The sequence below is a fragment of the Carcharodon carcharias genome, chromosome 18 (assembly GCF_017639515.1).
Source record: "Carcharodon carcharias isolate sCarCar2 chromosome 18, sCarCar2.pri, whole genome shotgun sequence".
NCBI lineage: Eukaryota > Metazoa > Chordata > Chondrichthyes > Lamniformes > Lamnidae > Carcharodon > Carcharodon carcharias.
This window is the reverse complement of record NC_054484.1, coordinates 57,732,094-57,757,168: the sequence shown is the minus strand read 5'-3', so window position 1 is coordinate 57,757,168 and position 25,075 is coordinate 57,732,094. Positions and strand designations below refer to the sequence as shown.

The 25,075-nt window shown below is 39.1% G+C and overlaps 1 protein-coding gene across 3 annotated transcripts in view; it reads left to right on the top strand.

The window, feature by feature from the left end:
• The window catches only part of pola1 (polymerase (DNA directed), alpha 1), a 255,935-nt gene that overhangs the window by 114,384 nt on the left and 116,476 nt on the right, over positions 1–25,075 (top strand). For all 3 annotated transcript variants that reach the window (XM_041211966.1, XM_041211964.1, XM_041211965.1), the window contains 6 exons: positions 1,492–1,524; positions 4,902–4,994; positions 7,009–7,214; positions 7,949–8,081; positions 12,258–12,389; positions 12,962–13,136. In XM_041211966.1, coding sequence (XP_041067900.1) covers positions 1,492–1,524; positions 4,902–4,994; positions 7,009–7,214; positions 7,949–8,081; positions 12,258–12,389; positions 12,962–13,136 — 772 coding nt within the window. The remainder of the gene's footprint in view (positions 1–1,491; positions 1,525–4,901; positions 4,995–7,008; positions 7,215–7,948; positions 8,082–12,257; positions 12,390–12,961; positions 13,137–25,075) is intronic.

Sequence of the window (25,075 nt, the reverse complement as noted above, 5' to 3'; positions counted from 1 at the left end):
GTCAGTGGTCTTTCTCTATATGCCCAAGTCTTTGGGGAATATTTAAAAGACCCATTCACTGTGTAGCTGAGTTTCTCCTCTTCTAAATAAGAGGGAAATTATGTTGCAGAGTTCTACTTGGATTGTTTGTGAAATAGATTTTAATTTTTGAAATCAGTATGATTCATTGGGCCAGAAGCTTGTCTGAACTAATGCATTTTCACCAAATCATTGCTTGACTTTTAGGGCAATTTGTAGAAATAGATTGTTCAGACTTACTCAATCAAACCAAGTCCTTAACTTTATTCCTTTTCCTCTTGCTGTACTCATTTACATCTATTCCTCATCATTGACATTCAATGGGTGAAAAATGTGTGTTAATGTGTACACATGTTCATATAGGCAGTTCTATGTTAAACCTGTTACATGAAAAACAAACCATCAAAAAGTGCATTTCGGAGATAAAAACAATTTCCATTAATACTGCAGCATTGTAGCTTGAAACAAAATAAAACACTTAAATGTTTAAAAAAAAACACATGCATGTACTTAATATCACTGTTTAAAATCTCTTACTTTTATGCACTTTCTTGATAGCTTGTGCCATCTGTTTCTTCTCCCAATTCTACCTCAACATTCCCAACAAATAGATTCTATTGAACCTGCCGTTATTCAGGCCATTGCGCCTCCTGTGGCCAAGAAGGTGGGGCAGATATTCAGCTCTCTCACTATTGCCAGTACTCATCGTGGCCATGTACGTTGACAGTATTTGTGGGCTTTCATAAAGTGGGCTCTAGGAGCCTTTTTAAAAAAAATTGACGCATTTAGGTGAGTCATGCCCCATCGTGCAGGGCACTACCATCTAACAGTAAGAAAAGGATAATATAAGTCCAGGATCTGATCAGGTGATTGCAAACCTTTTTTTAAAAGCATTGCAAACCTTGGAAGACAAATGTGCTTTTTGTTTTTTTGTGTCAATTAACTCTGTGCAATATCCATTGCTATTCAGGAAATGGAGCCTGGCTTTTCTTTCCCCTTTTCCTTTTCCCCTCACCAAGCCAGTCTGTTATGTCAGTTTTGGGGTTGTCATTGCTACACTGTGCAATATCGGTTATCCCAGTGCAGACTACGGATTAAATCTTGGTCCTTTCTATCTGTATTACTCAGTGTCAAGTCATTTACCCACTGAGCCATTGGTCATGGGTTCATGTATTTAAGGGTTTACTTTATGGAACTTGTAATAGAGAAGCTGGTTGAAAAGTGAATAAGAACTTAAGAGTTCTAGCATGGAAATTAGTTGTTGCTGTGTTGCACTGTTGTTGTACTCAATAGTGCTGATGATTTAGCAAACATAATTTTCTTGCAGGCAATAGCATTACTGCTATGGCAGAATTACATCCTGGTGTTGCCAACAATATCTTACCATGTCTCTATATTGAGGGAATATGTATCTCATTGTGGCTCACCAATACTTGGAAATTGTTTACATGCAATTTTATCCTTTCATTTCAGATTCTTATGCATACCAAGGAGATGGTCCAGAAGGTAATTTTTTAAAAATCATTGTTCATGGGATGTGGGCATTGCTGGCTAGGTCAGCATTTATCATCCATCCCTAATTACCCTTGAGAAGGTGATGGTGATGGTGAGCTGCCGCCTTGAACCGCTGCAGTCCGTGTGGTGTCGGTACACCCACAGTGCTGTTAAGGAGGGAGTTCCAGGATTTTGACCCAGCGATAGTTAAGGAACAGCAATATAGCTCCAAGTCAGGATGGTGCATAACTTGGGAAACTTGCAGGTGGTGGTGTTCCCATGCATCTGCTTCCCTTGTCCTACTATATGGTAGCGGTTGTGGGATTGGAGTGCTGTCGTTGGTGTATGAAAAGGTACTAAGCAGAACAGGCAACAGGAGCCTTTGACTCCAGAAACTGCTCCCTAATAGCAACAAAACTCATTTATATTCAAGAGTTTAATCAGGAATAAGTGATTTGTGTTAATTAAAGAAATGTTTTTCATATGTTGGATGTGATAAATTGTGTTGTTCCCCACATATGTGAACCTTGTAACTAGAAGCACTTCTCCCTCAGGAGCTGCCTCCTTTGAGTGCTTTGTGCTAATGCTGTGTTTACCACTCTTCTTTTGTGTGCCATTAGCAGCAGATTTGCAACGGTTTTAATTTTTGGTTTATTTTGAGTAACCAAAAATTAAAGCCTGCTCAGATTGCCTCTCCCATTCTAATAGCAGCACTTGAATTACATAACCTGGTGAATGTAATACTTAATCCCCATTTTAAGGGAGTTTTGTAATATTGACATGTCATCTTGTTGGAGAAGCAAAGGGTGGCATACGATTTAATGGCAATTGTTAAAATGTCTTTAGTGCTTGATATGGTCTGTATTAAAGACTGTAAAGCAACTTAATTGTGTTAAAAATTCCATGCACATTGTATGAACAATAATACACTGTGTGTATGTGTGTGTGTGTGTGTATATGTATATATATATATATATATATATATATATTTTAAAGAGCAAGGGAAAATTGCATTTCTCAACCAACATCACCAAAAACAGATCAACTCAACATTTTCTTTGCTGTTTGTGGAATGTTGCTGTGTGCAAATTTGTGTGTGTGTGTGTGTATTCTGCATAATTAAATTTGTTGCACAGTAATCCTTTAAAGAGAAAATTTGCCATGATTGACTTCTTTGGGAATGACAACTGGATTATGACTATTATGAAGGAAGCTCACAAATAAGCATTTAAGTTATTAAAGGTTTTGTTTTGGCCAAAATGAACATGCAATTGGATTAAAAACAGATACTAAGGATAAACTTGCTTGATTTGGACTATAGATGTTTGGATTTGTCCCATCTCAAAATGAAAACATGACAAGTTGTGGAGTAGAAACTCTTGTGCACACCCTTGTTGCTAAGAAGAGAGAAAGAAGCAGTTGTAAGTCACTTGTGTGTGATGTAAATTGTAATAAAGGGGCAGAACCATGACAGACCTGTCATATTTAGCATTTCCCTTAATGTCTTCTGTTTCCCCATTTATTAACACTTCTATCAACGTCACACTTTAAATCTTCACAGACGGGATTTTCTTAATATTGATGGACAACCTGAAGCCGCACAATTTAGTTCTTTTGAGGGTTTCAATTGACAGACTTAGCTGTTACGAAATAGAAATGAGCGTTGAGTTAGAGGTTGGTGGAGCGGGGTGGTGTCCAAAACTGAATTCTGCTCGTCCCAAGTCTGGTACGTGTAGGAAAGGCTGGATTGATGGTGCTTGGACTTGTGGGAGATGGGTAACAAATCCTCATAGTGGACAACGTGTTGCTTTGTTTATGTAACTCATTGGGAGTCTGTAACGTAGAATCCCTGACAGTAGGATACCAAGCGTAAACTGAATGTTTTTATGCTGTCAGATGGATGAGATAAACTTCTAGGGTTCAATAATGTTAGCAAGTGTACAATAAAACAATTTCTGTAGCTATGTTACATGATTTAAAATGTTTCTAAAGTCAAATATAGAATTATTATCTTCTGGTCTGTTTTGTTGGACTCATTAGGTTAATGTCCACATCATATAAATTTGAGAGTTATGTATTTTTTCTGGATTTCAGTTGTATGTCCCATTTAATATAATGTCCACCTGTGCCTCAGTCCATCAGCTGCTGAAACCCTCATCTTTGCTCTTGTTATCTTTTGAATTTATTCTAATGCACTTCTAGCTGACCTCACACATTACACCGATACCCATAAACTTGAGGTCATTCAAAATTCAGCTGTCTGTGTCCTAACTCATGGAGTGACGGTAGTGTAGTGGTGATGTCAGATGTTCAGGCTAATGCTCTGGGGATCTGGGTTGAAATCCTATCATGGCATTGGGTGGAATTTAAATTCAGTTTATAAAGCTGGAATTTAATGGTGACCATGACAGCTGTCGTTGATTGTTGTTTCCTTTAGAGAAGGAAACCTACCATCCTTACCTGGCCTGGCTTACCTATGACTACAGATCCACAGTAATGTGGTTGACTCTTATCTGCCCTCTACAATGGCCAAGCAAGCCACTCAGTTCAAGAACAGTTAGGGATGGGCAACAAATGCTGGCCTTGCCAGTGACTCCCACATCCCATGAAAGGATAAAGAAAAAAATCTTGTTCCTCTATCATTCCTGTGCTAACTGACCTACATTGGTTCCCATTTAAGCAATGCTTTGACTTAACATTCTCACCTTTGTTTTCAGATCCCTCCATGACCACATCCATCTCAATCTCTGTAATCACTTCTGAGATATCTGTGCTTATCTATTTCTGACCTTCTGAGCATCCCCAATTTTACATGTTTCACCATTGCTTGCACTGCCTTCTGCTTCCCTCCCTAAACCTCTCCAACTCTCTAACTCTCTTTTTTCCTTTACAGCACTCCTAAGTCATCTGCCCTAACATTATCTTTGTGGCTCGATGTCAAAATTTGTTCGATGAAGCTTCTGTGAAGTGCCTTGGGTTGATTTACTACATCAAAGATGCTACGTTAAAAGTGATTTACTGCCAATAAATTGTTTTGCAGCATGGTTACTGATGTTTTGTAGAAAAACACAGCAGTTAATTTGCACACAACAATATTCCACAAACCATAATGAAAAGATTGAATGAATCTATTTTTGGTAATGTTTGAGAAATTCCGTTCTTCCTTGCTCTTTCAAGAGTGCAATGTGATCTTTTAAATCCACCTGAACCGGCAGTTGGAGCCGTATTTTAACATCTCATCTGAAAGACAGTTCATTTGATCTCACTTTGTGGCTTGCACGACTCTATAATGTACCCAGAAAGACCAAAAATTTGACTATCTTGTGCTATAATATGTGTGCAAAATTAAGTTCCTTGGTTTTTACAGTGGACATTTTCTTTTGCTTTAGATGAACCTTGAAGTTATTTATGGAGACACTGATTCCATCATGATAAATACCAACAGTACAAACCTGGAGGAGGTCTTCAAACTAGGAAACAAGGTGACGTAGCAGATTGAAGAGTTCAAGTGTTGATGTGACTAATCTAATCTACAAAAAAAAGCTACTGTATTGTGTTCTACAAATAGGAGGTTTATTTTTAGGTTAGTGAGGATTTGAACACATTAGGAATCATTCACTTTGATTTCATTGAATATTACATGTAAATGCAACCTGGTTTATTTTACTTAAATTTGCTAATGCTTGGATTAAACTGTAACAAACATCATCAAAGCTCTTGGTTACAGGCAGGTAGCTTGTGTTTATTTTAGATATTATAATCCTTTCTTCCCAAGAGGAATTTACTGTTCAGCCGATGCCATGCAGACGCATTGCTACAGATGCTACTCTTGCTCTATTGTAAAAGCAGTTTGCTAATTGATTAGGAATGTGGACTGAGCTGGACTCCTTGCTTCATCACTAAGGTTTTACCAAAGCAGAACATTCTTTCAGCTCCTTCACTGTTACTCTAACTAGATCAGGGTATAAATTGATTATAATGGAAGTGTCATTCTTGTCTGTTTAATCTCACTACCCGCAGCAATGCTGTTCTGCTCGAAGAATTAAAATTTCATTATTTGCTGCCCATCAGATAATAAAGATATAAAGATGAAAAGAGAATTGCTAGTGTGGAAAATCTGAAAAACATAAAATACTGGAAATACATAGGATTGTTTTCTTTAAAATCAACTCTCTGGCAACCATTCACGTATTTACAGCATTTTGATCATGTTTATTGAGAGATGGAATCACGAACTCAACTTTTGATTTTCATCAACTTGACAAATCATTTCAATTTAATTGGAAATTCTGTCAGAGTGGGCCTGTGAGAAACTGTAGGTATTTATAAACTTTGCGTAATGGGTTGTGTAATGATTTAAATTTTTCTGATTTATAAAGCTCCAGTGAAGTGCTTTGGGACATTCATTATGTTAAATATGCTTTATAAATATAACTTGTTGATTTTTTTTTACCTGAGTTACCTGCTTTGTTTTTAAGACTCTCATCTCCTCCTTTCCATCTTGTGTAGCCAAAAATCTCACCTGCCCGCTAAGCAGGTGCTTGCAGCCACTGGGTTGGAAATTCTACAGCTTTTAATCAAGTTTGCACATAGTGATTAAGCACTGAATCAGCATTGTGGGACTCTCTGTTTGATAATTCCCTCAAGCCCCAAAGTGCAGCCTGGCAAATGCAGTCTCACTGAACATGAGCAGAAAGCACATTTAAATGGCATCCAAACGTAGGACAAAAAACTCTGGCCTATTCTTCATAATATAGTTGAGCAGAAACACAGGACCCTTGCCTAGGAGCAAGGTTTCTGTTTTTTCCAGAATAGCTTATCTGTGCCAGAACAGTAGTTTAGGAGACTGAAGCACTTTTCGAGCCCCTGAACTAAGAGGATTGGCAGTCCTGATTATTGTGGATAGAATGTCTGGATTTCTAGATATTTGGCAATAGCAGAATTTGACCCGGCTGTGGTGCCTTTCAAAAACAACTTGACACTCGTTGATCGGGTCACACCTGACAAATGGATGAGGTGCTAAATGGCTGTTAATACTCATGGAACGGGATCCCACCAAGAGTTGGAGCAGTGGAGGGGGAAATTGCAATGTTGTAAAATTAAATATTCATTTAGTTCTCTAATTTATGGGAGTATTAAAACCATTTATTTAAGTGAATTAGAGAACCACTTTGCTCTGAGAGCAAGAATATGCTGGTTACGTGTATTTTGACATTCAGCATGATATTTCAAACATCATAAGCTGCTTGTGACAGAGTGAGAATGTACACCTTGCATAGTGTGATACAGTTTTCAGACTTGTTTGAATTGGGTTTAAAATGCTGTCGTATTCTGTTGTAGGTTGGAGGCGGTGATTGTTTCCTTGGATGTGATATTTTCATTGGTGTGAAAATCACAGAATAACTAAACTAGATTTGTACCATAAACATTCTCCAGTTCAGCATTTTAGTGAAGTAGTCGATGTGAAAACTTACCAATCTGCTCCTGTTTCTGCAGGTCAAGAGTGAAGTAAACAAGCAGTACAAACTCCTAGAGCTAGACATCGATGGTGTGTTTAAGTCGCTGCTGCTGCTGAAGAAGAAGAAATACGCTGCCCTCGTCATAGAACCAACTGCAGATGGACGTTACGTTACCAAACAGGAATTAAAGGGACTGGATATTGTTAGGCGAGATTGGTGTGGCCTGGCAAAGGAAATTGGAAAGTAAACAACTGATATATGTAGACTACCTTTTTATGTACTGTTAAAATATGCCTCCTATTTGTGTATAATCAAACTAAAACAAATGTGTTTGAGTGTTAATTTGGCTCTATATGCCAAGTATATATAAGGTGTCAGCTTTGGCTCGGTGGGTAGCACTCTCAACACTGAGTGAGGAGATTTTGGGTTTAGGTCACACTCAAAGAGTACTGAGGGAATATTACACTTGGATGTGTCGTATTTCAGATGAGGCATTAAATCGCGGCTCCATCTAATCTCTCCAGTGGATGTAAGGGATCCCCTGACACTAGAGTGGGAGAGTTAGCCCTGGCATACTAGCCAATATTCATCCATCGATCCACATCCCAAAACCTGATTATTTTGTCATTATCATGTTGCTGTTTGCAGAAGCTTGCTATGTGCAAATTGGATGCCGTGTTTCTTATATTGTAATCGTGACTACATTTCAAAAGTATTTCATTGGCTGTAAAAGCACTTTGGGACATCCTGAGATTGTGTAAGGTGTTATATAAATGCAAGATTTTTTTTTTCTTTCTGTACAGTAACAGCTAAAAGTAATTCACTGTGGAAAAACTTACAACTTTTTGGTATCTCAAGCAGCCAGGTTATTCATTATCACTGAGAAAATAAGTTTTTTCCTGAAAGGTTCTTCCTGTTTATAAGTATGGTTTGAAATGTCTGTGTTTAGCTTACATTTTATTTCTTTTTGTTTATAGCTATGTTATCAGTCAGATTCTGTCTGATCAGCCTCGGGACACAATAGTGGAGAATATACAGAATAAACTAACTGAGATCCAGGAGAGTGTTGTGAATGGCAGTGTATCTCAGAGTCAATTTGAAATTAACAAGGTAGAGTACCTTGGGTGTTTTGTATTTTATGAATTTGGCTCGTAAAAACATTATGCAACATTTCTGGGTAGGTGAGTCATTAGAATCCGACCGTGTGATTATTGCTTAATTTATAGTTTGTCTGGAGGTGTTATGCTACAAGTTATATGCAACTGTAGGTTTTGAGTTGCTATTATCCTTATTATCATCTCTCTTGCTGCCTCTGCTGCAGTCAAAATGGGTTCCTGATGGTGAGGAAATTAGAAATGCAAAGCTTAGCAAATGTTTCTTGTGAGCTTCAGGAGTCACGCAGTCCTGTTGCACTCGGAGCTACAATATGATAAGTCATGTGGAGAAGTGTAAAATACACATACAATGTCCAGAGGTTTTCTGTAGCAATTGAATGCCTACTTTGGGTGGCGAAAGGATTTTCTGTGTACTTTGTTGTAAATCAAGAGCAACATCAAACAAAAGTAGGAGTGTCCATTTTTATTCACATCCTGCTGAAGAAGAGGAGTTCAAATGTACTGGCATGGATGTGCTGACTTCATATTTTCAGTGCTCTGATGTGGAAATTAAAGGTATACTATCCCTATTCTTTCACTATGTTATGTTTAGTACACTTTGATTTGAGAATAAGAACTGCTTCCAAAAGTGTGATGTGGCAATAGAAAGCACGTTTGAACTTTAGTTCCAGTGATGGAGCCCATGAAATTGACTGCTGATACCTGCTTTGTTTTGTGGTTCTTTGGGAAACTCTCAATGAGAAACGACCGTTCTCCTCCAATCTCCCTTTGCTCTCCAAAATTCTTGAATGTGCAGCCACCTTCAAAATCTTTCCTGCAGCTCCTTCACTCTCCACTTTCAGTTTTTCCTTTACTTTCTCTTTTCACTGCATCTGGTTTCTGTGATGTTTGACTTTCCGTAATTCTTCCTGTTTGTATTTCTTTGGCAAATCTCTTTTAAGTGCCCCTGGACATTGTACACTGCTCAAAATCAACATATGCTGCAATGAGGCCTAGCCACATTTCATTAAAGAACATCAATAGTAAAATCTCTGGCTTACAGAATGGGAGGTCACAGTGATTGACAGATATTTTGTTGTTTGCAGCATGTGTCAATAACCATAATATTGATGTTAAAGGATTAGTAAAGGAATTTCTCAGACTGAGGTATGCTAGAGCTGGATGTTAAGTTGTTTCGTGTTATAAAGATTTACATGTATAATGCTAATGCCAATTTTCAATAGCATAATTATTTTTTGCAGTGAAGGGAATTATCATAAAATAATAGGTGCCATATCAAACTCTGAACCAGGGTGGAGCTCTGTGTGTGCGTGTTGGTGCTCTGAACATTCTGCACACAGCCGAACATTTTGAAACCCCATTTTAGTATGGAGTTGGGGCAATCTGCCTTCTCCAAACATTGTGAAGATGTAACGTTCACTTGTAACATTCCCAGGAGATTCTAAGTCTAAGTATTGTTTGGGACCGAATGCACCAGATTCCTCTTTACTAAAAGACATATAATGGCATACAGTTGTCTTCAGTAAAAAAAAAGCTGTTCATTTCAATTTTAAATTTCCTCATCGGATTTAGAAAATAGGCGTACTGTGGATTGTTTAATTTTTCACAATTCATGTATCCACTGTAAACCAGTTTTCAAATATCAAACGAGGGTCCATAAAATATGCAATATTGTAAAAAAAAAAGTGCAAAGAAAAATGAGTTTGAAGAAAAATCCCATTGGTATAATAATAAAGCATATTTTGAACCCTAATCATTTTGCAAACCAGGAAATAAGTGCCTGTTTTTCTGTAAAACTTAGCCTTGGAGTAAGAAAAAAGATTTCTTCACTGTAAACGTGAACTGAAACTTGTAAGTTCTTATGACATTGTCCAGATTTCAGTTGGGGTTTCTGTTATTGACAAAGTGGTTGTGCCAGTCATGCTATAAGAAATGCAAAGCACACTGAAGTGCTTCAGCAAGAACGAGGCTTATTAACTTTTCTAAGAGGGACACAATGAGTTGGTGTGATTGACGGGAGTCACAACTGTTTGAGAATACCAATACTTTGCCCCAGGCTCTTAACTTGCAGACTAATAATTACTAAATTGGTTGCACTTTTCCACAAAAACATAAAGCTCATCAGTACAACCTTGCCACATAGCCTCGCAAAATCAAATGTCAAAACTTCAACATTTTATTTTTTGCTGGGGAGCTGCAGTTGGGATTTTATTGAGATGTAATCCTTTGTGGGGAAAGTTAGAGGTGATTCTTATGTCAGCAGATTGCTTCAAGAAAGAATCCTAAGTTAAATGGAATTCAGTGAAAACCTATTGGCATATTTTTAAAAATTGAGGTGGTAAAATTGTAGTGCAAATAAAGAGAATATGGTCTATTCACTTCCTATATATTTTCAATTTTCTTATGTGTGTTTTAATAAATTATTGTATTCCCAGGCCAGCGTGTAGCTGTGCTTGTGGCTCCTAATGTCTGATGGAAACAATTTGTAGTTTGGTTAAACCAATAAAGCACTTTTAACCTTTCTTTTGCTGAAAGTCAGCAGATGCACAAGTCCACAGTAGCAATCTATGATTAACAGGCTGTGGTTTAAGTTATTGAGTTGATGGGGAGAGTTCATCGGGAGATGGGCAACACTTGTATAGTGTCTGCAGGGAGGTTAAATACAGCTTGTTTTTAATAAAATAGCTTCAGCTGTGATTTTGGTATAAAATCTCCTGAAGCTAGTGTTTTACAGCTTACTGACAGTGACTTCACACAGATGTTGCTCTTCAGGGACCTTCAGTAGAACGTGTTACAGCCCGAACGTTAAAAAAAGCAACAGACAAATACAAGCACTGGAAGAAAGAGATTACAGTTAACACTTGTATGCTTAAGCATTCTGGATATTCATGTAGGTGATTTTAATTTTGTATATGTAAAAATGAAAAGTAAATTTTGTACTGAGCATTTACACTGATAGTTGTAGGTTGGCCCTTTTTCATCCCAGGAGGATTTTTTGATTTCACTCTCCCGTTAACCCCGTCAACATTATATTTCTCATCATCCTTTTTACCTCCAGCTTCCATGTTTAGAACAAATAACTTGGCAGCACGTACATTACAAACTAATTCTGCTATAGGAAATTATATCCAGCATTGCATTTATATAGAATATAAAGGCCTGGATGGCCAGTATGGTGAAGGGATGGAAAATGAATCAAGTAGCAGAGAGGTTGTATAGGGCAGATGGTTTGTGGTAGGACCAAAGGAGGTTACGGAGATAAGAAGTCATACGGACCCGAAACGTTAACTCTGTTTCTCTCTCCACAGATGCTGTCAGACCTGCTGAGTCTTTCCAGCAATTTCTGTTTTTATTTCAGATTTCCAGCATCCACAGTATTGTGCTCATATTTTATATAAGGATTTAAAGGTTTGATTACAAACAGTGGAAAGAGGTATGAGAGATAGGACAGGAGTCACTAAGCAGTGGCATTGAGATAATGAAGGGAAGGGGTCTGTGGAGAGATCCCTGGGAGACTGCAGTGTGAAGTGATGGGAAGAGAAGCTGCTGCTGGAAATTCTCTGGCTATTAGTGTGTAAGAATTTGTTTGCATTGATGCTGTATAATTAGAGATTGAAGTCATAGGCCAAAAGCAAACTGAATTCTGGTAAGTGGTGTAAGTTGATTTGTAAAAAATATTTTGACGCTATCACCTTAGAGCATTTTGCTCCCCATCAACTACACTATAGCTACATTGGGTGAAGCTCATTTTAAAAAAAAAATTGCACGCAGCCCGGAGTGGGCACTTTCTAAACTTGCTAATGTTAAACAGTTTAAAATGTGAGGAATAGACAGTGTTGTGAGTTGTTGGCTAACTTTAATTTAATTAGGGTTTGAATGCCAATGACAAAGTTCAATACTGACATGAATGTGGGACTCTGCTTCCATGATTCGGTAGTGTAGAGCTGGCAGTCTAACTCAACATTGCTTGTGTAAGTATTGTTCTAAGCAGGAAGTGATTAGTATGGACTGATAATATAACATTGGATGAGAGAATTGGTATAAATGGTGAGTTTACAGATTAGTAATTTGGTTTTTGTGCACTTTTCCCCTGCACCCCCCCTTTTTTTTTTACATTATCAGTAGAATAAGCTAAAGTTGATTTTTGCTTGTGTTTTCTTTATTGCTGTAGGCTTTGACAAAGGATCCCCAAGACTACCCAGACAAAAAAAGCTTGCCTCATGTCCATGTTGCCATGTGGATAAATTCCCAAGGTGGACGGAAAATGAAAGTTGGAGACACAATCTCCTACATCATTTGTCAAGTAAGAACTAGTGGAAAAAGATGACATATAACCCTTGTCAGAATGGACAGGCTGCCAACTGCCAATTGACTCACAGTTTGAGCCTTGAAAGTTTTATCAGGGGCTGAAGTTCCAGTGTTGAGCAACTGGTCTCCAGCTAAATTTACTCCCTCTCCCAGTGTATGGATTTTGGAGGATTTATACATTAGAAAATTCCTATATTAATCCCTTGAAGCTGAGGCGGAGTCCAGGAAGCATTAGTCTATACTGCAATACATCAAACAAATATTTAATATTTGACCTTAAAAAAAAATGCTGATAAAACTAATTAATTTGCTAAATCCAATCTGTCAAGTGATGAGAGTGCAGGACATATATAGATTGCAAGAGGAGGACAACTTGTAGATAACCACACAACTGCACATCTTGTGAAAACAAAGTTAACCTTAAAGTGCAAGTTAGTGTGTTTCCTTGCTTCTTTTTCAGAGCTGTAGGATTACACAGAACAAATTATGTTTACAAAAAGCATGTTTGAAGACTTTGTGCATAAGTTGTAGCTTTTAACAAAGGGTTGATTCATTGTGTTTCTGTAGGACGGCTCAAACCTGAGTGCCAGCCAGCGAGCCTATGCACCAGAGCAGCTGCAGAAACAGGAGAACCTGACCATTGACACACAGTACTACCTCTCCCAGCAAGTGCACCCTGTTGTGGCTCGAATCTGCGAACCTATTGATGGGATAGACTCTGCACTGATTGCTACCTTGTTGGGTAAGGAAAATGATCAGCAAATAGCCAATGACATTGTTTTTCAATTGTCAGGTGCCATATCTTACATTGACCATTTTAATACCTGTAAGTTGACTGGTTTTGATTTACATTTGGCCAATATTTTATTTTCCCGTAGGAAGACTGTCAGGCTTTCCCGGGTGGTTCAGCTAGTTAATACGTTGAGTAACAGAGCCAAGCAGAAAGTTGAGTGGATACAAATTTAATATAATTAGCAAAAGAACCAGAGGTCTGATAAGGCAAGACTTCTTTACTCAGTCAGTTGTGTGATATGGAATGCACTGCCTGAAAAGATGATGAAAGCAGATTCAATTGTAATTTTCAAATAGGAATTGGATATAAACATGAAAATTTACAAGGATGTAGGGAAAGGGTACAGGAGTGGGTATGCTCTTTCAAAGAGCCAGCACAGGTATGATGGACAGTATGGCTTACGCCTGTGCTCTAAGATTCTATGGTTCTATTCCTGTTTCCGGTGAAGTAGCCAATGTCAGCCAAGGCATTGTTAAAAGTATTACAATTATCTTCACCCTCACTGGGTGAGGGGAGGGGCACGTGGCCAGGATTTCCATTGCCGATCACTATCCAGATCTGTTAGCATTTCATCTGTATGGATCTTGGCTAAAGATGGGATCAGATTTGACTGTGTTGCCACTTTTCTCTTGATATGTGCCACCCATGTTGGTTTGTAACAATTGGCCACTTGAGTGACGGTCTGTAATCAGCACCCTTGGGGAATCCAAAGGTCAATGCCATTGAGGGAAGAAGGAGAATTGTCCCAAAATTTGGGGAAAACTGTTGATAAATGCACAGCCTGGTGCTACTCGGGCCATTAAAGGCCCTGGCTTGGTTCCTGCTCTTCGCTAAACTTGCTGATCTAAGCTGAGGGACTGGGTTAGTGGCTTGGCAATTAATCTCTGTTTCCTGTGGCCAGAGAGGGACGTGTGAAATCCATCAGAGTTCATTCATATTCTTGAGGGTTACTCACTAGCTACTTTGTCAGTTTTTTGTGTGTAGATTTTGGAGGATTACGACCTGGTTATGGCACTGCCCAAAATCTAATGGCAACTGAAGGGATGGGATCAAACCTGCAATCCATACCCATATCCATGGCGATTGTTGCTTGGTTGTAGATCAGCTGCTGATCTTCTCTTGACAGAGAGTTCGGGGCATAGCAGCAATCTGGTGATGAATTGTTGCTGGTAGCTAATTTTTTGGGAGTGGCTTAATTTGTAAATTGAGCTGTGTTTCTTTCCAGTTATGTCTCTTGCTGTTTTATTTCTCCTTTCGAGTGATACTGCTCTCCTTCAGGACGAATTGATGATGCAGTTATCTGTGGGGGAAAAAATATAAAATGTGAATTTGTTCATGCTATTATTCATGTAGTTCCTAGGAGTAATCTGACCCCAAAGGTTTTGTTAATATTGAGAAACTGCAAAGGAGATTTTGCTAAGTGATCTGATAATCCATGTTTATCATTGATTTGATGTTGTGTCCCCTTGAAGTAAAAATGATTAAAAAATGAGGCCTGCATATGTGAGTGAAGTACAAATCTGTTCTTTGATAATGTTATCTACTAAAGAGGATGTTTTATGTCCAAATACTTGAGAGAAAGAACAAACTTGTAGGCATTGAAGAATTTCAAGGTCCAGTGAAACTATTCCAGGTCAGCTGTGGAGTCTAAATGTAGAATAAATCAAGTTTGATCTGGCACAAACTAACCTAGACTAAATTTACCACATTCTGAAGAGTTCTTGCACAAAAACTTCCAAAATAAAATTCCAAGCTAAAGTTCTTGCAATCTGAGAAGAGTGATATTTATTCTTTTTATTCAGAACTTAATGTTTGTGAATTTGGTGTCTCTTATTTAGATAGCTTTCTGTCTCATGAGATTGGAAATTCTGTTTCCTAGCCACCAACTTCATCATCCTCCTTGGCAACTGTCCGAACCTGAATCAAACTGTTCACAGCCTTAACGTCCTATTTAACCCTGAGCTGAACTTCTGATCACATATCCTCTCCATCGTGAAAAATGTCTGCTTCCATCTCTGTAACAGCACCTGTTGCTGGCCCTGTTGCTGAAACTCTCACTTGTGCATTTGTGACTTCCAGACTCACTTATTCCAGTGTTCTCCTGGGCGTCCTCCCACCATTTCCCACCAAAAGCTCTGCTGCCCATTTCCTAACTTGCACCAAGTCCCCTTCACCCATCACCCATGTGCCCACTTAAGTAATAGGCACCTGGTCCAGCAGTGCCTCAATTTTAAAATTCTCATCCTGTGTTCAAGTCCCTCCATGGCCTCACTCTCCTGACCCAAGTAATCTTGCAACTCTTGCAAACTCCAAGACCCCTGCGACCCTTCAATTCTAGGCCTAGCATATCCGCTCACTGCTGGCCATGCCTTCGGTTGCCTAGGCCCTATGCATCGTCATTTTGTCCATAAACTTCCACTTCATTTGCCTCCTTTAAGTTGGTCCATAAAGTATCTATTTAACCATGCTTTTGGTCACCTGTACTAATATTTCGATATGTGGCTTGAAATCACATTTGCTTTGATAAGCAAAGCACCTTAGGATTTTCTTTTACTGCGTTAGTGCTGCTCCTCCATATATTGTGATTTGGAAAATGGCATTAGGCTGACAGCCCAAAATGGCAGCCATTAAGTATTTGGTGTGTTATTGGACCAAGATTGCTTAAAGGCCACTGTGTTGCATTTCTATTTCACTATGAACTCTGGGTCAGGGCTGTTGAAGTTCAGTGGTAGAATTTAACCATTCTGATTTTCCAGTGAGACACAAATTCCCTTTGTTGCATTAATTCTGACAATGTTAACACTTGGGGGTAATTTTGTGAGCCTCTGCTCACGGTGAGAAGTTTTGCCAGCTGTGTGCACAAATCAGAAATGCAGGCGCACACGTTGTCCATGATTTTTTATTCATCCCCCCCCCCCCCCCAATAGAAAATTGCTAGTATGCACCTAAATTCCTGGTAGGTGCCTCTGGCAAATTAGGTTCCCAATTGAGAGGACAGATATGTAAAATTGCACCGTAGTATGTCTATTTTGTATAAAACTAGTCCATTGCAAGATCAGTGAATTCTGTGGACAATAATATGCACACATGAATATTTGTGGTTGCATTATTGGACCTTAAATGACATCATAAACAGTGAAGCTATACCTTGAAATGGAATCAATGTGTTGAATGTTTCTACCCTATATTTTCACACATATACAACATGAAAGAAATGACAGATTATTTCTTGCCCATCTCACTTCTCCATCACACTTCAAAAATAAATATGGAAATACAATTGTATGTACTCTGATTATCTCTCAGTAGAATATACTGCCCTGGAGTTTCTGCAAGGTTACACTGGTATTTCCAAAATCAGCCAAAACCAATTCAAGAGATTGAGAAATTTCAAGCACAAATTAACTGCAGTGTAAATTGAGCTTTTGTGATTTTTTTTGTATTAGTTTAAAAAACATTGTTCTGGAAGCCAATCCTGTCCACAACACGGGTCACACCACCAGGTCAAATTATTCACCCTGGCGAGTTTCTGTTAATAACACCAATTTGAGGATCATAGTGACTGATGTTAAAATTAAGCTGCCATCTTTAGGTACAAAGGCCCTAATAAGCACCTTTTTTAAAAAAGCTTTTTTTTAAAAAAATTTACTAATAAACTGACTATAGTATACTGAAATAACCGGTAAACGGTTTTGTCTAACTTCCTGAAATCATTTCAATCATCTAAAATTAAGTTGCTCACAAGTGGTGGACGAGACACTGATTAAAAATGCTTTTCTTGTGAGAAACCCATTAATAAAACTGCACTGGGTGACCACTCATTAATAAAACAAAGAATACATTTTAATGCAGTCTTTAAAAAAAAAATTAAGCTCTAAAACACTGCCTGATTTGTGTAGTTCATAGAAGATTTTGTGCTTAGAGTTTTGTAAAAGACTTTGAGCAGAAGCTTGAGCAAAAAAACACTTCTGAAAACGAGCTGAATTTTGAGCCATTTGCGCCCAGACTGAATCCCTTGGCCAATCTGCCTATAGCACCCACCCCCTGTTTATCACACTTCTGTTGCTTCCTGTTTTGTACACTTTGATCATTATGCTATTGATGGCATTTTCATTTGCAAGTGAACCTTGGAGGGTAAGAGGGCAGAATGTCATATTACCAGTGCAAGCATAACATCACAAATTTATATGCATTAGTTGTATGGAACAAGGGTAGCAGGGAATGAAGCTAACAGAAGTCGCCATTGAGGCCCCAAAGTACAAGCCCTGAATATGCAGCTTTGCTTCATGTGACATGAGTGGTCCCAGTGCTACCCTCTTCCTGCTGCTTTCTAATACCACCAGAAAATGTGGTGCCTTCCCCCTCAGTATCTCCATTCCCTTCACAAGGTGCATCGCCTCACACCCAAAAAAGAAACAAAAATAAACAAAATCCAGATTTGACACAGACCCAATGAAAGACCAAAGCAGGACAAACAGGCAGAGAACAAGTTAAACATCAGCACACAAACTACACAGAAAGGTAAACCGGCAACTCTGTCCCCTGACTTACAACAAGCAATGCCATGGCAGATCCAGTAATTAGTCAGTGACTAGTGTGGAAGGGAAGCTTATTCTTTAAACTGCAAACAGGCTGAGAGCCCAGGACAGGATTACAGGGCTGCCCTGACTGCCAAGAAGGGACCAAAATCTCCACATATAGTAAACCCTTGCAGGCCTTACATTTAAAAGAACAATTAAACCCTGATGCAAATCCTAAGGGCCATATTTGTCAATGTGCTGCAGATGGCAGGTTGATTGAAGGATTCCACTATCGCCATGTACAGCAGATTGGAGAATTGTTCAACAGCCCTCTAGTTCATTATAGAGTGTGTGGCAACTTCAGGGACATGCAGTGGCTCCTATGACTGAGGCCCTCAGTGATTCTCATAATGTTGCCAAAGAGACCTGGAGCATCAGACTGGAGACCTGTCTCTCTGTTTTGGGCAGAGTTGGAAAATCATCAGCTAAGTTTTTAGTGATTTCATGGAGGCCATTAGGTTTGCTTTCTCACTGATCAATGACAATGCCAAGCCAACAATAGCATCACAGTGGTAAGATGCACACGGCAGTGCTGGCCCCCCCTGTGTAACTAGCCCCTGCCGTCATTGCCTGATTAATACCCCAAAAATCAGATTGAGCACAAAGGGAAAAGTAGGTTGAGGCCTCAGGTGAATTTATTAGAAAGTAATTGAGCTCCAGGCAACAATTGTGTTGAGAAGCCAACATATCCTAAATATGACAGTGAAATTTGCTCATAATGCTCACCTGAATCCTCCAAATTGGATTATTTTCTTCCATGTATCCATTTTGCAAATAAATGTTATGATGTTGATTCTGGTAGCTTTGCCCAGGTGGTCTTGGCCAACAGCAGACGTCAGTCATAAAGTTCCATATGGTTGATGAATGATATCCATACAAAGGAATAATGAATTCATGAATCATTATTCTAAGTTTTTATTGTGCAATAATCTTTAAGCGATTTGCAGAATGTCATGGGTGCCAGGAATTGGTTTGGAACCTTATCGCCCATCTCACGTTCAAAAAAAAAGCATCAAACATTTAGCCCATTGTGCCTCAATTCTCTTAATCGGAACCAACTCCAGTTCGTAGCCATATATCTTGCTGTATATTTACAGCATTTTTCAGCGGTAGAGACAGTTACTTCCACAAGTGCAATTTCTGAATAGATTTGTTTTTGCAAGAGAGACTTCTTGGCTTTGGGCTACGTGCATTTTGTTTTACAACTGCTTTAGAGCTGACATGCCGGATTGCATTGGTGGTAAAAACAGAAAATTCTGTAGGAGCTCAGCAGGTCTGGCAGTCCCCATGGAGAGAGAAAGAGAGTTAACGTTTTGAGTCCAATATGACTTCTTCAGAACATGAGTTCACTCTCCACATCTCTCCAGATGCTGCCAGACCTGCTGAGTTTTTCCCAGTATTTTCTGTTTTTATTTCAGATTTCCTGCATTCGCAGTATGTTGCTTTTATTCTGACGTATTTGCAATGTCTTTTGATGTCATGCTCTTTGACTGAAGTATTATCTGGTCTAGTTCCTAGCAGACTGTGGCCTACCTGTAGGGGTGACTGACACATCAGATTAAAAACAGTAAAAGTTGGCTGCTTTTGACCTTAAGCAACAGTATCTTCAAAAGAAAATGAAATTTCATTCTTCTTCCGCCCTTAGCCCAATGGGTGTCCTTTTGTGTACAGCATCTTAGTTTTGCAATGCTCACCCAGAATACACCTTGAGAGATGTAAGCTGCTGCTGAAACACAAGGTGAAAGAATCTTTACAGTGAGACACATGAGGCCGTTCAAATTCACCTTACCTGGATTCAAAACATTAATAGTAGAGTTGACCTGATTGATTTACTTAATCATTTAGCAGATTAAAAAATCATTCACCTGTTTGTTAATCTGTTAAACAGAAAAGGTTTTCACTTAGAAAGTAATTCTATGCATTTAATTTGTTTTCCCATTCCAGTGCAGTTAATGTTTTGGCTTTCAGTTTAATACTTGTCTCTAGGTGGCAGCATCTGAAGTCAACATCTTTTTGCCTAGGCCCTAGCAGTCCAGCTAAGTTGCAAGTAAGACCTATCGTAATAGTATCAGCACAGTGGTGATGAAATTACTTCTCCAGTGCAAAGTAATCCTACGTATAAGTGTAATTTTCTAGATAGCAATTTTACACTTCAATGCATTATACACATAAGCGAAGCTCTTTGGGGAAGAAACTATTTGTGTTGCTGTTGGGGACAATTCATCATTGCAGGTCACTGCAAATTGCAACGAAGGTTTAAAGAGAAAATGTAAATTTAAAAGATGTACTTTGAATAAATCCACAGGGTTTTAATTAAATTGAGAACAATTGTATTAAGTCCACTTTGTTCCTTACGCTAATAATTGAAGCAGTCTTGAAATTATTGGGTGTTTGATGATAGCTCACATGGCCTTTATTTCTGTTAGTTGTTCAAAGAAGTTTCTAGATTTTGCACTGCAAACAAGGCACCTCAAGTAGAATGATCTGTTTTCTAAATAAAGCCCCAAGCTTGACTTATGCACCAACATGGCATCGTTGAAATATAAGGTATAAAGCAGCACAACTGGTGATGGTCAAGGCAAATTAATTGATTTGTATATTTGCTGGTGTTCTTTGCCAAGCCTGCAATTTGCATTTTGCTGTGATGGGCTTTAATATGTTTGAAAGAGGAAGAAGAGGTATCGAGCCATTTTGTTGCCAAATGGAGACCGTTTTTATTTTGGTGAATTTTTAAAAAAAATTTTTTAGTTGTTCAGTTCAAGGTACTGGAGCTATTTTTAAAGAGCAGTAATACCTTCCTTACCATCTATTATAATAATTTTAAATCTTTTTTTTAAACTGGGGACTGAGTAATTCAGCACGGACAGCATAATGCCATTTCACCTTTGATCTGTAATTGGGTGAATATCTTTGTTTGCTGAAAGATTTCTATGTGAATTGATTTTCGGACAGTCTGAAACTAACCATAGCTCCACAGCACAAACCAAAAAATGCTCACTGAATTATAAATCTCAGTTGAACTTCAGGGATGGCTGTGTATAAAATTGAAATGTTAACACTTTTGCAATGGAGAATGCCATCCTGAGGCTTGGAAACTTTACTCTGTATCTAACTCATATTGTCCCTTTATCAATGCTTAATACTGACACAAGGCACACAAACAAGGGAATTTTTTATCCTCTTGTTCTTTTCTTTTACCTTGATAAAAAGAAAAATAGTTTGTTTCTTTTTATTAACTTAAAAAAAACTTATGTTGAAATGGTATCTGCTGATAGGAATGGGCTGCTTTGGGGGTCCAATACTGTGAGGGAACTTGATTAATGTGTGTAGTTCAAAACTAAGGCTGAACTCAGAATAACATAATTGTTACAGTGCAGAAGGTGGCCATTCGGCCCACTGTGTCTGCACTGGCTCTCCAAATGAGCAATTCATTTAGTGTCATTCCTCCGCCTTTTCCTCGTAACTTTGCACATTCTTCCTTTTCAGATAACAGTCTAATTTCCTCTTGACTGCTGCGATTGAACCTGCCTCCACTGCACACTTGAGCAGTGTATTCCAGACTTTAACCACTTTCTGTATGAAGAAGCTTTTTCTCATGTTCCTTTTGCTTCTTTTACGAATTACCTTTAACCTGTGGCATCTTGTTCTCAATCCTTTCACGAGTGGGAACAATTTCTCTGCTATGTTCAGACCCATCATGATTTTGAATACCTTTATTAAATCTCTTCTCAGCCTTCTTTTCTCCAAGGAAAACAGTCCTAACTTCTCCAACCTATCTTCACAACTGAAGTTCCTCATCCCTGGAACCATTCTCAGGAATCTTTTCTGCACTCTCTCCAATTCTCCAATGCCTTCGCACCCTTCTTAAAGTGCAGCGCCCAGAACTTGGACGCAATATTCCAGTTGAGGCTGAATTAGAGTCTTACACAAGTTCAATATAACCTCCTTGCTCTTGTACTCTGTGTCCCTATTAATAAAGCCTAGGATTCTGTATGCTTTATTAACTGCTCTTTCAACCTGTCCAGCCACGTTCAGTGCCTTATACACATTTACATCCAGGTCCCTCAGCTCCTGATCCCCCTTCAGAATTGTACTCTTTTTGTTTTTTATTGTCCCTTCATGTTCTTCCTAACAAAACAAATCACCTCACATTTCTCCGCATTGAACTCCATCTGCCACCTATCTGCCAATTACACCAATTTGTTTATGTCCTTTTAAAATTCTACACTCTCCCCCTCAGTGTCAATGCTTCCAAATTTCGTATCATCCACAAACTTTGGGCAGAATTTTCTGCCTGCCGGGCAGGCGGGCCCAACCCAATCTTTGGTGGGCGGGGAGCCGATCCCCGCCGGAGAAGCGGGCCCCGCCGCCATATTACATGGGCGGGGCAATTAAAGCCCGTCCGGCAGGAAGCGCTATGCAATTCCTTTGCGGGTGGGCGGGGGATTCCCTAAAAGCGAGAGTGCGCTCTTTCGCGGATGTGCACGAAAGAACGCACATCACCCTGAGGCTAAGTGCTGCCTCAGGGAGATCGCTGACACTTCTAAAAATATGAAAAAAAAATTCCCTAACATGCCCCCCTCATGTGACAGTGTGACACATGAGATGTTCATAATTTACACTATAAGTTTATTAAACTCTTTAAATCCCTACATGAAACCTCATCCCGCCAGTGGATGAGGTTTCATGTTTTTTCTATTCCCCGCCGGGGCTCCTGGCCTGCTCGCCAACCTTAAAGTTGGCCAGGCAGGTCCTTTTAATTGTTTCAGTGATCCTGTCAATGGTCTCAATTGGCCATTGACAGGTCAGTGGGTGCACAGCTGGTTTTGCTGTGCCCCCGCCTTCCTGAAAATTTAAATGGGGCAGGATGATGTCATTTTCTGCGTCGGCGAGTGGGCCCCGCCTCCAGCTCGCCAACGGCAAAATTCTGCCCTTTGAGATTGTGCCCTGTGTACCAAGGTCTAGGTAATTAAGACATCTGCTCTTCCTGATATTAATGACCTACTTAACACTGACTCCTGGGGAACTCCACTATAAACTTTCCTCCACACTGAAAATATCCATTCCTGTTTCCTGTCACTCAGCCAATTTCATATCCATGTTGCTACTGTATCTTTTATTCCATGAGCTATAACTTTGCTCACAAGTCTGTTGTGTGGCATTGTATTAAAAGCCTTTAGGAAGTCCATGTACACCGCATCAATAGCATTGCCCTCATCAACTCTCCCTGTTACCTCTTCAAAAAAATACTCCAACAAGTTAGTTAACCACACTTTTCCCTTATGAGATCCACACTGACTTTTGTTAATCTACTCACGGTTGTCCACGTGACTATTAATTTTGTCCCGGATTATTGTTTCTCGGGGCAGAATTTTACGGTCCCGATTTGGCGGGGACCGGGCTGTAAAATGCAGCGAGTCGTTATAAATCCCATTGACAACAGCAGGAACGTAAAATCCCGCTGCTGTAAAATTCTGCCCTAGGAGTTTCCCCATCACCAAAGTTAAACTGACTGGCCTGTGGTTACTGGGCTTATCTTTACGCTTTCTTTGAATGAGAGTGTAACTCCTCTCATATTTAGTTAGCTGTCATAATCACCTTCCTGTAATCAAAGTCTGGTATAGTCTACTGATAATTCAACATTACCTTTTCTAGAAACAAAAATTGCATTATTGAAAATTTGAGTTCAACATAACTAACACAGCAAATGGGAGTTTATTGCTAAATATTAGTTATCAGGTATTTTTCAATTAAAAAAGCAGAATGTAATACATTGCAGGCTACTTCAACAAAATGCTAAAGTCAGAAGTAAATAACTTTTTTTGCTATTGTGTTTTTTTAAGTTGGGATGCTGAAGATGATGCTTGCGCTTTAAATTTCTTTGGATGGTTAAAGATTAAATGACCCTCTTGGTAGTAGCTAGTGTCTTCTCATGTAGGTTAAATTGTGTTAAAGTTAGAAATTCTGAAAAACAATCACTTTTATTTGAGTGTTTTTTTTATTCATGCATGGGATGTGGGCATCGCTGGCTAGGCCAGCATTTATTGCTCAGTACTTAAAGCAGGGAAAGCATCTCACAATCATGGATGATTTATTAGTTTTAAATGACAGACTAGTCATCCATAAAACACTTGGACTTGAGATTCTCTAAAAAATTCATCAGGGTGACTTGGGCATAGCAAAATGTTGAGAGAGAGCCCGGCAGTCAGTCTGGTAGCCAGGCATTAGCCATCTATACAAGAACTAATTTTGAATGGCTTTACGTGTGCAGTGAATAACAGCAGAGTGAACCATTGTCACCCTTTACTTTTCCATCTAGGCCATGGTAGCACCTGGGAATGAATTTATTTGAGTTTAAAGGCAAAGTACTTATCGTTGTCATTGAATACTATTCCAGATGAATTGAAGTGAACAGATTGCACAGCATCATGGCAGAGCCAGTCATTCAATCACTGAAGAGAATCTTCGTGATGTGTGGCATCCTGGGCATTGTAGTGTCAGACAGTGGTCCACAGTTTGTTAACGAATTATTCCACAGCTTTGCAAAGGAGTATGGTTTTATGTACATTATCAGCTCACCTAGATATGCTCAGGTGAATGGAGATGCTGAAAAGGGAGTTCAAACAATCAAAGAATTGATGAAAAAGAATGAAGATATTAGCCCTTCCTAGTTACAGAACCTCACTGTTACTAAGTTGGTTCTGTCAGAGTTGTTAATGGGAAGATGCCTAAGAACGCACCTTCCAGCTCTGCAACAGCAACTACAGTCTAATATCACCTCACATGAACACGAGAGTTAGAAAGCATGAAGAGCAACAAAGACACAAACAGGCTCATAACTTCAACTTCAGGCACCAAGCACGAGACTTAAAACTGCTACAGCCTAGGGAGAGAATATGGATATGAGACTAACAGAAAGAAGGCACAATAATAGAAAGAGCTGCACAACCAAGATCTTAAAGATTGAGATGGACCAGGGAAATATAAGGAGAAACTGAAGCACCTTGATATCCTTGGACAGGAAGCCAATAGAAACTTGGGCTTACTATTCAGACCCAAATGGAGATGAGGAACAAGAAGCAAGACAAAGCTCTGCAACCACCCAGGAGAAGGATACACCATATTGAACAAAGAGAGAAAGCGGATAGTCCTTGACCTCAGAAAGAAATCACAACAAGATAAGGGAGATTGGTCAAGGCATCTCCGAGACTAACCCTGTGAAGTCTGAGAATTTGGGGGTGCGATGTAGGAGGGTGTATATAATTGAGGAAAAGACTTGAGGGGAGATGTACAGTAAAGAGTTAACAT